Genomic DNA, 17,492 nt, shown 5'->3' with positions numbered 1-17,492 from the left:
AAGTGCACAAGCTCCTCCCACTCAGCTCACAGGAAGTGAAATGTGGAACAGCAACTGCAGGACGGCAGACATATCCAACGGCTGAAGTGTTCATTCAGGTCACTGATGTGATTTACAGGAACATGTACTGCTGCCAAAACAAGGTAGGGAATTTCTTACAGCTGCTCTCCAGTTCCTCAAAGATGTATGTCTATCCGCCTGGTCCTATATGCTTTTTATCTAACATTTGCAATACTTAAGGTTTACTGAAAAGAAAAGAGTGATATGCATGGAAACACAGTGGGATTTATATCACATTTCGAGTATTTTGTGCTTTAGGACCGTGTGGGGATGGCTGCACGCAGAGCTTTTGTCTCTCTTGCCCTCTGCTTGCTGCTGGGTAAGCAAACATCTGCCAGAAACGATGCTCCCTGCCAGCCCTCCAAATGGAACAACGGATACAGCAGGTTCCTGAAACGCCACCTGCCCTCTGGCACTCCAGACTCTGTTGATCACAACGAGTGGGAGAAGTTCATCAAGAGTCTGGGAGGCTGCGACCGGCCTACGCAGTCCTTCCTCCACCCGAAGGACCTGGACAGAGTGAGGGCTGTGTGTTCAGACGAAGGGGGGAAGGTGTTCAAGGACAATCTGTGCATCAGCCAGCAGCCGTTCACTTTTGTCACAGTGAGGAGCACTCCAGGAACCTGTGGGATCAGAAAAGTGGAGCGGGAAAGGAAACACCTGATCCTGGCCTGTGAGGTGTTGGAGAATGTGTGTGTGCCGGTCCACTTTGAGGGAAACCCCACAGATCAGAGGCCCAGTAACAACGCCAGGGGCTGCCAGAGTTCACAAAGAAGAAACCAGGCTGCAACCTTCCAACCATCATGGCTCTGGTTGATCTTCACTTTCCTGGTCACTTTTTATGCTTTCTGACGTTTAATTTACCCTGTGAGGAACTAGAGGACGGCAGAAGTTTGATCTCAGTCCATTTATATTTCTTTTAATGATTCTTCATTTGATCCCAAAAATTCAATAGTATTTTTAAAATTTTAAACCAATATTTTATCAGTTACATGAACGTACCACCAGCAAAAAAAAACAGATGTCGATCACTGAAGAAAGGCGCAAAAAAACTCAATAGTTTAACATTTTTTAATTGACAAAAACTGAGAAGTCAAATTCAAAGCATTGGCATCTTTTTCATAATTGCTTCTTTGTAAAATTTAACAGTTTTAACCAATATTCAACTTTCCTAATAGGAAAGCTACCATTTAATGGAAACAAAAATAAAAACATGCATATATCATGTGTGTAAATATAATTGTTTGCACCATCATCTCTAAATATAGCACAAATGACACTATTACCTGTGAAATTCAGACATGATTTTTTCATGAGTCAGATCTCCTTGCACCAATAAGTCATTATTTAAGTGACGCTTCTGTTAAGAAGATGATCAGAATCCCTTCACAAACGTTTGAAATGAACACTCTTGATAACAAACCACAGTGGAGGAGTATTTGACAGTCAGGAGGTTTTTGCCCAAAATCTCTCCATTCGAGGCTGTCATTCATCCTTTTCCTCAGAAAAGCAGCCCCAAAGCATGATGATGCCTTCTTCTTCCTCAAAACATCCCGAGTAACCTTTGGTTTGGTTTCATCTGACCACGTGAATTTCTCCCAATCTTCCTCTGGATCATGTAACCCTTGTGCTATCTTAGATGACCCCACCCTTGCATTGACATGTTCTCCCTACCATGACAAAGGTGGATAAAGGTGGAAAGATTTCATTTAATCCATGGACACCAGTGAAGATCACAAATCATTGAAGAAAAAAGGTTCAGAGCACTGTCTTGTGGGTCTAAATGACCCAACTCCAAATATTAAAGTGCCTAGGATGGCACAAGGGTTAAGATTCGACTTGCAGAATGGTTGACAAATCCTTTTTGTCTCTCTGTATTTTAGAGACTGTAACCTGAACAAAGTTTATCAGAGAGACTGTTGCTAAAGTGAGTTAAAAGCAGAAGAGAAATCAAATAACCCTTGTTTGTTCATGTAAGATATGGGACTTAATGCAAACAGGTTACGTCATCTCACCTGTACCAGCAGATATTTGATTAGGCACAAGGTCATGCAAGACTGAGTGCATAAAACAGAGATAATCACTTATGGCAACTGTGTGATTTACTATGAGTGACAAATACAGTTGCACAAGCCCAGGCAGATCCATGTTAGGCTCAAAAGGGCAATGTGGAAAAAATTGCACTGTGTGTTTACCACCAGAAGATGGCAGTAGAGTTCCTTTGTACTCAAAACTTGGGTTATAAAAATATTTAGATGAAGTAATGAATAATAATTTACTCTATTTCCATTTTTATACATAAACTGAACATTGTGTTATTCAGAAGACTCAGGACACTTCAGCAGCTTCATATAATGATTTTGACATTGATTTTGGCTTTTTCTATGCTTTTGGTTTTATATCATATTTTTTCTGCTGTCTCAGCATTTAAATAAATTGTGTGTTTTCTTTAAAATAATAATTTCACACAAAAACTTGTATTGTATTGTAAAATACTGATGATCAAACGAGTCGTTCTTTTATTACAAAAGCTTCCGAAATTGCAGTGTGATCTGCAGGCTCGGTTGTTTGAACCTGATAGAGTTAACACGAGTTTCCTGTTTGTCTCAGCAACTTCGAAGGTTCATTTAGAAAATGTTTGCCTGTTTATCTCAGTGACTTCTTCAGTTCCAAGCTGCTGGTGGGGAGTTTCAACATATTTACTATCTCTGAAGGTTGTGGCACACCTCAGAAATTAAATAGATTGAGATAACATTGTGCGACAAATCTAGGACTAACAAAACTGAATGTGAATCTTATCAGAAATATTAAGAAAATTAAGAAAATCACAGTTGTACATGTAACTTCTCTCAGCTAGAGGCAGATTTTTACAAAAGCACAGCTTTTTAAACACAAATAGTCTTTTGAAAAACTTCTTAGTTTTGGCTGATTAGCCCAGGAAAGTAATCTTTGCAAATGGACTCAGTCAGCCACAACAAGCTCAGAGTTAACTTAAATGAGGTCTGGAGTCCCTCCGCTCAGATGGGAGAAACTTACAGAAGGACAACCATCCGTGAAACACTCCATCAATTAGACCTTTATGGCGAACTGACCAGAAAAAGAAAACCTTTTTAAAATGCGCGTGATGACCAGTTGGGGATTTGCCAAAAGGCTCCCAAATGGCTCTTAGTGGATCAGAAGCAAAATTCCTGAATTTTAAACAAAGAGTGAACTGTTTTGTAAAGTTTTCCACCAACATGTTGGGCGGAAATGGATGCTTTGAGACATTAGATGTAAGAATCAGCAAAGTTGAAGGAGAAATCTGTTGCTCATTAATCTCTCTGTTGTGAAGAGCTCCAACACACTGCAGCAATACTAATGGGAACATTCCAGTTTATCTGCAAATTAATCACATCTTTTAAAACAAATGATGGCCATTTTCTGCCTATTTTTACATAAATTCACTCTTAACCCACTTAATATCAAATCCAGCTTCAAGGAGAGACTGAAATGTTGGTTTCCATGTAGCCCCAAATTGTTCATAATTAAAAAAATAAATATGACCTTGTAATCTTGTGTAATCACCCTTGGGGGGCCCTGTCTCGTGCCAGGCGTTGGGGTGGGGGGATGCTCGGAACTCCTTTGTGGCGGTGGGCTGCTCGTCTGTGGCTGGGGGTGTCTTCCTGGGGTGGGGACCTACGCTGGGGCCCCGGGCGTGGCGTGGGCCCATTATTTTTGGCTAGGCTGGAGCTTCCACTCTCTGTGACATTGGGGGCCCCTGTGGCATTCCTGCTGGCCCCGGTCTGGGGGGTGGCGTGATTGCCCGGCAGGTGGATTTCTTCTATCTGCTATACTGTGTGGTTGTTGGGGGGGGGGGTCCTGGCTACCACTGCTGCTTCTGTGGGGCTCTTAGTTTGGGGATGTCTGGGCACGCTCCCTCTTTTTTTTTCATTCTATCATCCACCACAGCAGAACATAAATATTCACTTGAGCACAGGTGCTAGCTCACCTTTGCACAAATAGTTTGTGTGACTGAATGAAATGCACGTTTGTATGCATAAGTATGTGCATGTGAACTGTAGTTGTATTGTGTACATGTTGACATGTTTTTATGAGAGCATTTTTGGAGCCAACAGGTATGTTTGTAACATTTGAGTGTGTGTGTGGAGAGGCCCCGCCCCTTTTAGAACAACATTTACACCTGCCAGTAATGATCATAGACCTCCTGCATCTTGTTGCTGTATGATTCTACCCCCCCCTCATAATAATAATCCTCTTATTTCCTTAACCCCCCCCCCATTTTCTTTCTCCCTTTCTGTTTTCCCCTAACCCCCCTAACATCTCTCTCTTCTTTCCTGCTCTTCTTTTCCGTCCAGTTCAACAAAAAATGGTTACAAATATAATCAATATAACTAATTTTCCCTAAATTACAAAAGTTGTTTTTACAAATACACATCTTGTGTGTCAGAAGATTCGTAACCCCTGTTGTAACCATAAAATCTGTCCAACACACAAGATCTTTTAGCCCTCATCTGTTTGCTCAGCTGTTGGACAGAACAAATTAGAAAAAAAAAACTATTATGCATCAATGTGTTTTAGTGCTTTCTTGTTTATAATCAACCTATCTTCACCATGTGAGTTCTAAGAGAATTGACTGTCTATTTTATAGCTCAATACTTTCATAAATCTGTTATCCTTTCAATTTCTCACAGATCTTTGGCAAAGTCATGAGATCATGAAGAAATCACAAGATCCCTTTAACTTAAAGCAGTCTTTCTGTTTTTGCCTCCAAGCGCCGCACAGCTATAAGAGGCCTGAATGCTTTTCAAGTCAGGAAGGGAAATCATAAATGGGATCTAACACTGTGTGGTAATTCTGACGTCTTCAGAGACACTTTCTGTCCATGTTCAGTGATCAGCCCCTCAGTACCTTTCTCATGCTCGTGCACGCACATGCAGAAAATGTTGAACTTAGACAGTGCAGGAAGTTCGACTTTTTGAACAGATTGTTGACACATTTACATCTGAGGAAGAAGTGAAAGTGCACAACAATCGTTGACTGGGGTCCAGGAAAGAGAAGAATAAGCAGATTGAGAGGGAGGCAAGCAGAAAGATATGAAACAGAACGCTGCACTTCTATTGACCTTGTGATTTAGGAGAAAGCAGTTCACACTAGGTAAAAATAAGGTGAAAACACTTGAAGTTTGGGAAACAACTCTTGTTTTCTTTCTCACCCCCCCCCCCCATTCCCTTCACCACACTTCAGCCACACTTTCTCATGAACCCCTCTATCTCCTTCGCTTCCTTTCTTTTCACTTTGACCCCTTTTTTCTTTTCTCTTCCTGTTAGCTCCTCCCTTCTGTTGTCCTCAGTCTTCCTGTCCAGCTTTGAGTGATTCAGCATCAATGAGGCCACACAAAGCAACTTTACAGTGCTGCGGTCATGCAGTGCAGCGGAGGTGCTCTCATTAAATCTGTTTGTCACAGTGACATAGAACAGAAAAGATGCCAGAAAACATCCAACAGAACAACAGATCTGGATTAAATTATGACCTCGATGGAGCAAACTTTTAACGTTTGGCTTTAAACAGCTTCCAGGTTCCATTCAGGCTGAACTTCAGCTCTTGTTCTCCTGCTGTCTGCAGCAACTTGCAACAAAAGAGCACAATAATTAGAACCACAAAGACACGAGGGGGAGGGAAGAAGGATTTTAGGAGTTGAAGGGGGAGGAGGTGAGACCTGATGGACAAAGGGAACAGACTGTGAGTAATACAGGCGTCTGGGTGCAACTGCACAGGCATCTGGAGGTTTGGTACACACTCACGCGTCTACACAAACACTTGTGTGCTAGATAAATCTCAGGTTTGTATAAGGGCATACATGAGCCTGATAAATTCTTTTCAACCTCTGTGAGTTGCATTTTTTTGAGGTAATAAGGGCCATTTAATGAGATAGTGTCATAATAAAAGGATGAGAAACTGCTATGCAGGGCTGGACTTGCTTTCCTCAGAAACAGGGAGCCTTTGCCTGCATTTTTTCAGGGATTGTGGCATGCTGCACACACAAATTTCATGCACAAAATCTGACAAACACACAATTATCTGCCTCTGTTTTCAGTTTTAATCCTTATCGCTTCCTTTGTCCTCTTTTGGTTCGCACGTTCTTGGCATCCTATTTCCACATTATTTCTGCCATCCTTACTGTTCTAATCAAATCCATGTGCTTTGCTGGGTCAGCAGTGCTGCACAAGCTTTTGGCTGTTAATCCACATGTTCAGTCTGTTTACTTTATAAATATGTTAGAGTTTGTTAATGGCAAGTTTTTGCATTTTAAACCACCAGTCAAAGGTAAAACATGGATATTTTAAATTAAAAAAATTAGGCTAATTATTCTTTTTTTTATCCTGCAAAAGCAAAACAACCTAATTTTGTTTCTTGTGGTTCATCTTATGACTGTGACATAAAGCAAGAAAAATCAGGGAGAAAGTTACAATCATTTTGAGAGACTTTGCTTTGTTGCTGGTTAAACGCCACAAATCATGAGTTCCAGCCTGGATTTGGTGGCTCGGAAGCCGGAGGTCAAGTTCACATCTGGGAGGACTGAGTATGGTGGGGGTCATGTAGATGATAAAATGAAGAATAGCACAGAGTCATTTCTTTACTGAGGGCTTATTTCATTACATCAAACACACACCAGATGCAGCTCGTGGAGAGACATTGCTGTTCTTCACTAAATGTTTTTGCCAATTGCCAAATACCAAAAAACTCAAAAAAAAAAAAAATCGGTTTTCTAGAACAATAACCAATCTGGATTTGCCTTCTTTTTGGGTCAAATCTGTACCATTTGAATGAAGAGAGGAAAAAGGAAACAATCCACAGCCTAAGAGGAAGTCAGTGTTGAGATATGGCATCGGTCATTACAGTGCGAGTGCTGACACAAGCTTTGCTCTCATTTGAATAAATAAGAGGTTACATAATCCCAGAAAAAAAAGAGACTGGTATCTGCTCCCAGTGGCATCTTTACTGCAGAATTTCAGCTTAGATTTAATATGCAGTGTCATGTGAAAATTAAGTCAAACACCTGGTTGCTTTGGGTAGATGTAAAAGCATGTATAGGAATATATATGATACTGTGTAGGATACTGTGATACTGTTCAGTGTAGGACACTGATTTTGGAGGAGGAAAACATCAAAAATGTACAGATCTTAAGATTTAAAAAAAAAATCAAAAATAATATTGATGACGATTTATCAGCAATAGTTATATTATTAACCACTTGCAATTTGTTTAGTAAAAAAGTAAACAGAAATAAACTTAAACAGACATTCACATATATTTTAATAGTTGTTTGTAATGGTAGAGAGGGAGATGGGATGCCTCCTCCAAGGAACTCCTTTGGGTTCCCTGACACCAAAGGAGGTGAGGGCTTTCTGCACAATGATAAAGAGAAGCGAATGTGATAGAAGTTAGAAAATTCCCCCATCTAGTACAGTAGTCATGACTCAGTTCTTGAGAAAATAAAGGAGTGGACTGTTGTGTAAGTTGCTGCAACCACATGTTTGAGTTTACATTAGCCATAAAGCAAGATGCATTTTTTATTTACCACTTTGACAAGGTAATAGTTTGTGTTTCCTGTTTTCTTCTTCATAAATGCACACCAAAACACTTTCTGTAGATATCACCAAAGCTGGGAGTATAGAACATTTACAGCGATCAGAAAATGTTGGAGTGACAATAACGGACACACTTCTGTTACGATTGCTGTAAGAATTGCAGAACACAGTTCCAGCATTCGGCTTTTTCCTCATTTCCCTGTCAATCGATCAACCACCTTTGACATGTTTGACTTCTTTTCTTTCAAAAGGACTGACAAGATGTTGACATTTTAGAAATGTTTTGTTCATGAAAAACAAAAGTAATACTTTTTACTTACTTGCTTACTTTTTGTTCTCTTTTGGACTGCAGTCAGTGTTATTAACTTTCGAAATGTTTAGGATTTTATTAAATGATTTTAACTTCTCCTCATATTCAGTTGTTTTAAAACTTTCTTTAAATGGGTTTTTGCCCTGACCTTTGGGCAAAGAGCCAAATCCGATCTGAATAGACATTGTTCTGCTTCCATGTCGGACAGCCAGTCTGTCAGTTTTCAGTGCCAGCTGATGAGATCACTTACTGACAATAATTTCAGAGTGAGAAAGAACACACCAGAAAAGAAAGACGCCAACCGCTAACAGAGGGATCATGGTGTCCCCATAAGGAAATGAAGATGAGTAAAATAAAGTTGGCACCATCAGAGCACATGGAAGCTGGCAAAGCCAGAGAAGCATCTCTTCTTTCATGCCTCTTGGGTTTTCCATCATCTTTCTCACTGTCGGCCAACTTTTGATCTCCTGGTTTTCTTCTATCCCTGTTTGATGAGTCAATCCCTTTCACAACGAGATTTAAAAAATGAGCTCTGATCTCTAACTTTTCACCTTTCTCCTCCTTCCTCTGTCCATCCTCTCCTCTTTGAGCTCCATTCCTCAGAAGGGGCACAAAAGAACAAAAGCATGACAGCAGGAAAAAGAGGACGAAAAGAAAGGGGGGAAAGTTTTTGGAGGTGAAGAAGGAGCAAAAAAAGGAAGAGGGAGAATGGAGGGAAGGATTGGGCGGACAGGGAAAGAGAGTGGGAGGCAAAGCACGGCTGAGTGGACCTGAATGCTGTGCCGTGCTTTGTCATGGTGTGCTGACATGCAGCATCACACACATTACGGATCTCTTCATCAATCCCCTGTCTGAGGAGCACAAACACACACACACACACAAACACACGCACCTACAGCGGATAAGGGTGTCATTACGCTGTAGACCACACAGCGGACTCCTGTTGGATTCAGTGGTCTTTGATGCACTTCTTGTTGTGCCATAATGGCCTGCAGCGAAGGTAACGATTAATCCTCTTGGTTCTTTTGTGAATATGTGACTTAATTAATTCCCCTTTTTAACCACACCCCATCCAGCAGGCAGCTGATGTTAAATTCAAGCTGCAGGTTCATCCAAACAATTTTTATTGGGAATTAAAGTCCCACTCCGATTGGATTTTGATCCCAAGCGTTCCCAGTGGTCTTTTACATATGATAATGCCGTTTTGTTTAGCAAAAATCTAAAAATATGTGTTTTTTCTAGGATATAGTTTCTGTAGAACTACAAGAATTCATCCAATTTTCATTTCTGAAGTGTGGCATAAGCCTATCCTTATTTTCCATTATCCATCTGTTTACACGCTCTTCTGCTAGCAAACAGCCCCTCATAATCCCAAGATAACATTTCCGCTGCAATAAAAATTCTGAGCAATATTGAAGCTATTCAGCTATACAGTTTTTGCCAAATACCAGCTCGGACGAGGAAAACAAAGACTTGTCTTAGATGCATGCTCTTTTAGATTACAAGCTTTTCCAGCTGCATTTTTTTCAACTGCTCCTGAATCAGAGCAATTTGAATAAAAAAACATTCACGTCCAAAAATGTCAAGATGAATCGAAAATCTAAAAAGATCAAAACTGATTCGAAATCAAATTGTGTTCGTGGCATTGTGCTGATTCCACCATGATTTGCAGGACCAGATTAGGGTGACAGGCTCATCGCTAGACAGTATTTGAAATTTGAGGTTTTCCATTATGACTCTGATAGTGAGCCCTTCAAATAGCTGTCAGATACTGAAACCTGCTGTACCTCTTTCCAATAAGCCAGGTCGCCTTGGTAACCTTTGGTTCATTCACCGTGGATGGATCATCCATCAAGAGTCAATAGTTAACGTGTGCTTTGTCCACTTTCCATCCATCATCCGCGCATGGGTGCGTGTGCGCATACTTTAGGTGCATGAATGTGTATGTGAGATGTTAAAGAGCTACCTCCGACCCCGCGGGCCCCTGACCCTGCCCCATCTGACAAATCTCCTCCTCCTCTCACCCTTTTCTTCCGTCCTCGCAGCGGGGGGCGCAAAGCTCTAAGGGAGGCACCACCGATTTACCCAATCCTTTATTTTAATCTCTGCCCTTCTCTCTGCGTGCTTGCTTCGTGAGTGTTGTTCCCTCTGACGCAGGCTCAGCTAAATCATCAGCTCCTAAGGTCGCAGCCAGGAGCTGGATCCCATTACGATGGTTTTGATTTTCACAGCACAGTTCCGTGGCGCACAGGAGCTGCATGGGGTTCGGGATTGAGGGGCGTGAACTTGGCTCCCTCCTCTTCACAATCACATCCCACCCACGCGCGCGCGCGCGCACAAACACACAGTCACACACAACCGCTCTGCAACCACTCAGTCTGCCAGTCTGGCAGTCGAGTAGCTCTTCCTTCGCACCGCCCTGCCAAGACGACATGTTCTGTCAACACTGTGGCCTGACTACATCCTCCCTGTTTTGAAATAACAGCGCTGACTGGATCAAAGTAATGCACTTAACAATGCCATAATCAGAGAAGAGCAAAATACTCGCCTATATATTTGTGCTGTCATGTTTTACGCGCGGTCCCTCCAGGGCGCGCAAGATTTTTGGTCTCCGGGACGCGCACAGAGTCTGGCTCTCCAACTTGAAAATGCACGTGTTGCCTAAAGGGGCGTGGTTGGCTTGAAAAGGTTTTAAGTTGGCCTTCGGGGCGGGTCCATATAAAAGCGGGGCGTGCAGTCTTGTTCAAGTGTCTTAACTTGTAGCAGGCACTTGAAACGCTCAGTGGATGCGGCAAACACGCTGACGCAGGTCACTCATCCTAGAAGAGCAGAAGCTGAGCAAAGTCAGGCGACCCAAACACAAAGGGGCAAATTTCAGCATTTTAACACGGACAACAGCCTGATCCTGTCTGACCTGGACTAGACTTCTTAAATTTTATTAATTCCTAAACTTTAACTTGCTGCAGCCGAATATGGATCGAAAAATCCCTGATTTTTCTGGCACCTGGGAGATGAAAAGTTCTGAGAACTTTGAAGAACTCTTGAAAGCTTTAGGTAAGATTGTTTTTTGATCTTTTTAAAATTATATTCTGTCAGATCTTCTGAGGTGTCAGCTCACAGAATCTCATCACACCCGGTCATGTTCTGCATCTGGGCACAATCGAGGGGTCACTCTGTCCCACATGGGTGGGGGATCGGCGGCACCCCAAACTCAAACCTTGGACTGATGCCAGCATCAGCCCCCCACCCTCCCTTGGCCTTCCCCGCCAACACAATAGAGACAAGCGGCTGTACTTCTGTTCATGTCACAGCTTCAGATTGTGTGGATGCGCGTGAGGAGACCGTTAGAACACAATACAGCGCAGCACAGCAGCGGCGTTATCTGAAGCGGGAGTCAAGGATAACAGAAACACCTGCTGTTCAGATTGGGACCGTTTTGTTTTGCGCCCCGTTTCCCTTGGACCGCGCGCCCCCGTCTGCCGTTAGCGGTCGTTTTTCTCATTATGTGATTTTCCAGTGCACACCTGGAATTCATGTCATCGAGTGGTCCACTCAGGGAGAGAGAGATGATTGAGCTAAACAAGGCTGCTCTTTATCTCATGCTCCATCACACGCGCTTTTTAGTCCACAGCGCATGCGAGGTCACGGAAGCAGCCGTAAAAAGGCGCTATTGTCAAGAGATGACTGTAGTGAAAGAGTGAAAAATTCCTAATGAAGTAATTAACATGTAACTTCGGTCCAATAACCATATCCCCATCCCTCTGTTTGAAGAGAATGAAAGGTGGAGGCCTTACAAAGAGGAAGGATGAAATGATTGGGCACCAACTGTCTTTTTTGTGTGGAACCACTAGGAATAAGAATGCAAAATGGGTTGCACAAACCCTCATCCACCAGTGTGCTCACAGCATTCCTGCATAACGCTTGGCTGCATTGCTAAGAATTACAGGGAATCATCTGATTCCCAGTTTCATTAGGGCACATCGCAGCTGGAGGCAGCCTGTCCGCACCCCTCATCTCCATTTCTTCTTCCTCTCCCACTCTTCCCACCCACCACCCTCTAGCCATCCCCTGCTCTTTCCTCTGTCCTCCTGCCTCCCTGTCTCCCAGGCCTCTGCCCTTTGACCCCTGACCCTGAACGTCACTGAATACATATGGGTCCAAATTTAAGATTTTAGGCATTAAGCATTTCTTAAGCACTCTGATATACAGAGGTCTACACACCACAGTCTGTCACTGGATATATTTCTAGTAATGACAGTATTATTTGTATTAATAATTTAAAATAGCATGGGAGTGCATTACTTGTGAAAAAAATCTGTGTTGTGAGGCGTTATAAAGTCCCTCTCCAATCTTCTTTTGATCAATTGTAAAAGCGTTCCCAATTGCCTTTTAATTTTTTGCCAAAATAAAAAAACAATAACTTAGCTTTCTGGGACATAGTTTCTGCAGAGTAGTTCATTGACAATTCAGCTGAGATGTGGGTGGGACTGTTGGTACAGAGCATCCCTATTTCCCATCATCTCTTTTTTTGCATGTTCTTCCAATAGCTTACATCCCCTCACAACCCCTAGCTAACATTAGCGGTGCAACAAAAATGTCGAGCAGTATTGAAGCTATCTAGCTGTTTAGAGCAAGATACCAGCTCAGACAAGGAAAAATTAAGATGTGTGTGGATCTTATCATTTAAAAGTGGATGCATTGGAATGGAGTGGAGGAAGGAGCTATAGTCTTTCCAAGGGCATCTTTTCATCTGGTCATGATTCACAACAATTTCAATAAAGAAATATTAAGAAATTTAATTGTAAGCTTAACTATCTTAATAAATGTCCTCCATCAGAAGAAAAATGCTATAAGAACATGGTTAAATTCACCAAAAAAACCAATTTTTCATCGGACTGGGTCGTTGAATTGATAAGAAAGTTTTAGCAGAAACATAATTCCTTTTATTGATAAAGGTGTTTAAATTTGATTATTTGTGTGTATTTTTATGGAGTCACCATCAGTGCGTGATTGTCTGTGTGCATGGGTGGGACTGTACAGCACTCTGGGCGTTCTAAGAAGGTAATAAAGCGCTAAATATCCACCATTTACCATTTTTGTAAAAGTTTAATGAAAATAGAAAAGAAAACATTCAATTAAAGAAAACATTTAACCTAAAGGCAACACTTGTGTACTTAAAAAATAATTGGCTCCTTGCTATTTTTCCTTGCATCATCAAAATAACTTGGATTTACCTCAGAACAGTTTGCAAGTGTTTTATACTGACATTGCCGAAGTTGTACTGTCAGGATAATACAGCCAGGCGATAAAAAGTGAAAGCTGGAAACCCTGCTGCGACTGCGCATATCTATTTTTATATATTTACACTTGCTGACAGGTAGGAATCTGCATGAGGTGAGAAGTGTGAAACCCAACTCGACAGTGCACACAAACTTCCCCTCGCACTTGGAAGACATATTCACACACAGACCACTGACCCAGGGCTGTCTGACCCCCTATCCCTACACATCCCTCTACTCCTTTGTCCCTCCTTTCCCACGATGCAACATCAGCTTCTCTCCTTTTTACTTTATTTCACGCAAAACCTTTATCTTCCATCTGTCATTTTTTTTTAAACATGCTGGGAATAAAGCTTAAGGAATTCCCCACAAAGTGACACATTACAACCATTAAAATCAATTCAAATTAAGTAAAAAACAAAACGAAAAGTTTTAAAACAGATAAAAATGGCATTTTTTCTGTGGAAGGAAGCTTTTTGAAGTCTCTTGTCTCTACAATCAAGCATATCTGCATGTTTTCTCTGAGGCTGCTGGAAGTTGGAAAAAGGAGAGTGATGTTTATCTCGGAAAGCATAAATCATCACGTTGGTTGGAGTGGTTCAGCGTGTGTTTGCGTGCGTGCTTAGATGATTAGGTCTGAGAGGAACACAGATGTGCTTTGTCTAATGACCTCATTGTTTCCTCTGCCATCATCACTGCGCAGACGCCGACCCACAACTTTCCTTTCTTTTCATTCTAAATTGAATACTCGCAGGACACGATGTCTTAGACATTGGTGAATGAGTTTGTTGAGTTTCTTGGGATTATTTTCCCCATAAACCTCCCCCAATGACATTATGGTCAAAAAGACAAAACACAAAATATATTTTTCTTTATGCTCTGTGGGACTTTTTTTTTTCATTTTCCTGAAGCTGTTCTTACGTAATTGTCAGGTGTGAACATAATGCTGCGCATGATTGCGGTGAAGGCGGCCTCCAAGCCACTAGTGGAGATAACGCAAGATGGGGAGACGCTGTCGATTAAGACGTCAACCACAGTTCGCACCACTCACATCACCTTCACAGTGGGACAGGAGTTCAACGAGACCACTGTGGACGGGCGTCCCTGCACGGTACAGAGAAAAGGCTCAGATCTGAGCTTCATCTTGAGCTATATCTTGTGGATATAGACATCTACCAGAAAATCTGGACCATTATTATGTTTATGTGATGGTCTGTGGTGGTACACTGCACTCTAATGGTCCTTTTCAACTCCTGTACATATCTCAGTTTCCTTGTCTTGCCCTTTCCTGCCCTCTGTCCCTCCCTAATTCTCCCCACTGCTCTCCCCATTATCCCATGGATGGCCTCTGTCTGGCCGTATCCAAAGCAAACACAAGCAAGCAGCCAGGGCTTCACGCCACCCAGGATGAGCGCATCACAACTTATCACCTCTGCTGCACTGCTGCAGCTGTCTTGACTCCCTCTATCAGACACTCCCTCATTAAGTTCTCCTCACCATCATTGACATCCCATTCAGCTGTGCATGCATTCATGTCTACATTTCTCCCTCCTTTACCTTTTCAATGCCCTCAGAGTTTTCCGGTTTGGGAAACGGACAACAAGATCAGCTGTGAGCAGACTCTGCAGAAAGGAGACGGACCCAAAACGTCCTGGACCCGAGAGATCACCAGTGACGGCAAGCTGATTCTGGTAAGACAATCAGAGTGTCCACTCAACTTTATGAGAGTGATGTTTTTGTATGTTTTGTTTAGGAAAACGTGGGGTTCCATTGCAACAGCAACGAATCTGCAAAGTTGACAAAACAACTTAAAAGAGCAAAATTACTCAAACTGTCACACATGTGGTTTTGTTTTGTCTTTTGTTGCAATATTCTACACTTTTTGGCACACATTTAGCCGAACACTGGTTACCTTGTGGTCGGCATCTCATAAAAAATCAGCCCATTTGGACAAAAAAAATTTAGAGCACTGTAATATGCCAAAATGGGGCGTTATGTTTTTTATACTTCTAGCAATAAACTGAAGGTATTTTTATTTGTACAGGTTATATGCATTTATTAAAAAACACTTAAAAGCTTATTAAAAGAGGAATTATAGAAACCAGAGTACCCCCAACCCCATTTAATTTTAAATGTAATTGTTTTTTCACTATTTCACTTCTTTTATTGTTTACTGTGCAAAATTTCTTCATAATACAGTTCTTAACTTTTAACAGCCCCATTTTACTTTTCCTGGTAAAATGTTCTCCAAATGTTGATTTTGCAACAACATCCCAAACATCAAATAATCTGCTCAAGGCTAACTTTATCAAAGAAACGTTGTATTTACTCTTTTTAAACCTTAAATCCCATTCAAACAAGGGGAACTGAATTTGTTTACTTTTTTTGACCCAGGTGAACCTGTGAACCCAGTTTAACTGGAAACGGCACACAGACACTAATCGCAGCCCTCCCACCAGTAAATAAGCTTTTAATTGAGCTGCTTGTAAATAAAAGGAGCATTTACAAGGAGATGCTTGCTCAGTGGTTGGCAGATAGTTAAGTATTGACTCATTCACAAGAGCTTTCATGAAGCCAGCAGTTGTTTATGTGTGAGATGTGACCTTTTCTGGACTTGCAGAAACAGTTTTTCATACCAGCTAGATCCAGTGACATTTTGGGTTAACTCCCCAGATCATGGAAAAACGGAATCTCAAATTGAAGTTTAGGTTTTGATCAGGGCTGTTGGCTTCTGTTGGGGAGAAATTGGACTTTTCAGACCTCATTTTTTGCCCTTTTTGCTCTTTCTTTCTTTGCAGACCATGAGAGCAGACGATGTGATTTGCACCAGAGTGTACGAACGACAATGAAAAGAGCACTTCTCCCTTCACGTCCTTCAGCAGCTTCCTCCTCTTTACCGTTACGTCCTCCAATACAACTCCTTATGCTAGATATTTAGTTTGACACTTTTACCTATAACTTTATCAATTTATCAAGTATTGTAATTGTGCGCTACACACATTTTTTTGGCACTGTGCTTCCAGAGAGCCTCAACAAATGTTTGTTTCACTGTGTGCTGGATTTTCTAAGTCGGCAGTTCATGTCTGAGGCTTTGTTAGAGCTACTTGTATGTGAGTGTTGTGTGGGAGCCGATGAGGTGTGAGTCTAAATTTGTAGATGTGTAAACCAATCTTTGAGCTCTTCCAGTACCATGTCAGCTTTGATGTGTCCAGCTGACCTCTCTGTTTTTCGTAGCCACGCCCCTCTGATTTTTCTATCTCATTCTAATATTGTTTATTTATTACTTTACTAGAAGTGGTTTTTACTTTGTGTCTCTTTTATATGAAATATGACAAAAGGAATGCAACACTTTCTATGAGAAAAACAATAAACCACATCTTTAAGTCCACCTCATGTAGCCAAAAAACATTCCAGAATAACTTTTCCCATACCCTTTATTTTATGATTTGTGTGTAACTATAGCATTTGTTTGCATTAGGTTGCTCTGTCTTATTTTAGGCTTCATGTCTGCTGTCTACAACCAGAATAACTTGTCTGCACTCTCTGAGGCCCCATGTTAGTTTTCAGTCTGTCCATCTCTCCCATCTTCTGTCTGAAGAGCTTTTCTTTGCCCCATGTCCTCATATTTCTGCAGGTTTCCCAGGTAATATGCAGGAATATTTAATATTGATCAAACTAAGCAACCTCTGCTGTGAAACCTTTTAAAAATAGGTAAACGTTATCTGTCTGGAACACGTCCAATGATAATAAAACTAACCAATGAGCAGATGTGGATATCTCTAATTAATTTGTTATATAATATGTAAAAAGCAGAAATTATATTTTTTGTTTGTTTTAGAAGTTATGTGCTGTTTTATTTCTAGGTTGTGGACTAAAACCTCATAATATCAGCTGTTTGACTAAGTCGTTGTGATACTTCAAACATTTTAGAGCACTACAGTGTCTGAAGAAAGCATACATTTATAGCAAAGTGAACCAACAGATCTACTTTTTTGGCATAGGAATGGCAACAAAATTCTTACATGTTCCTTTTGTTTTGCAAGTCAAACAGCTGCCTTTTTGGGAGGTGGGATTGACTAAAATGCGCTCTGATCAGAAATAAAATTAAGCACCAAACATGAAGTGATAGTTCTTTTAAAGTCTTCTTTCTCTTTTCTTGTCTAAACCTATATTTTTATCTTTAAATGTGCTTTTATTTTTCCTCCTTTGGTTCAATTATATTATTTGGTTTCCCATTTTAACGAAGGAAACAA

General features: G+C 41.2%; 2 protein-coding genes across 2 annotated transcripts; both read left to right on the top strand.

The window, feature by feature from the left end:
* The first annotated feature begins 8 nt into the window (after nt 1-8).
* Nucleotides 9-2,538, top strand: LOC101158970. The gene is made up of 2 exons (XM_004077916.4): nt 9-143; nt 319-2,538. The coding sequence occupies exons 1-2, from the start codon at nt 123-125 to the stop codon at nt 910-912; spliced, it is 615 nt and encodes a 204-aa protein (XP_004077964.3). The 5' UTR covers nt 9-122; the 3' UTR covers nt 913-2,538.
* Nucleotides 2,539-10,695: 8,157 nt separating this feature from the next.
* LOC101158631 (cellular retinoic acid-binding protein 2) lies at nt 10,696-17,361 on the top strand. Its single transcript, XM_004077915.4, has 4 exons — nt 10,696-11,014; nt 14,172-14,350; nt 14,814-14,930; nt 16,038-17,361. The coding sequence occupies exons 1-4, from the start codon at nt 10,933-10,935 to the stop codon at nt 16,086-16,088; spliced, it is 429 nt and encodes a 142-aa protein (XP_004077963.1). The 5' UTR covers nt 10,696-10,932; the 3' UTR covers nt 16,089-17,361.
* Nucleotides 17,362-17,492: the final 131 nt, after the last annotated feature.

This window comes from Oryzias latipes, chromosome 16 (assembly GCF_002234675.1).
Source record: "Oryzias latipes chromosome 16, ASM223467v1".
Lineage (NCBI taxonomy): Eukaryota > Metazoa > Chordata > Actinopteri > Beloniformes > Adrianichthyidae > Oryzias > Oryzias latipes.
The sequence above is the reverse complement of the archived record's forward strand: the minus strand, read 5'-3'. Positions and strand labels throughout refer to the sequence as shown.

Excerpts from the sequence above, each read along its gene's own strand:
- LOC101158970 (XM_004077916.4), top strand. The coding sequence starts at position 123 with ATGTACTGCTGCCAAAACAAG. Across the intron at positions 144-318 it reads TGTACTGCTGCCAAAACAAG|GACCGTGTGGGGATGGCTGC; the intron begins GTAGGGAATTTC and ends TTTGTGCTTTAG.
- LOC101158631 (XM_004077915.4), top strand. The coding sequence starts at position 10,933 with ATGGATCGAAAAATCCCTGATTTTTCTGGCACCTGGGAGATGAAAAGT. Across the intron at positions 11,015-14,171 it reads AGAACTCTTGAAAGCTTTAG|GTGTGAACATAATGCTGCGC; the intron begins GTAAGATTGTTT and ends CGTAATTGTCAG. Across the intron at positions 14,351-14,813 it reads TGGACGGGCGTCCCTGCACG|AGTTTTCCGGTTTGGGAAAC; the intron begins GTACAGAGAAAA and ends CAATGCCCTCAG.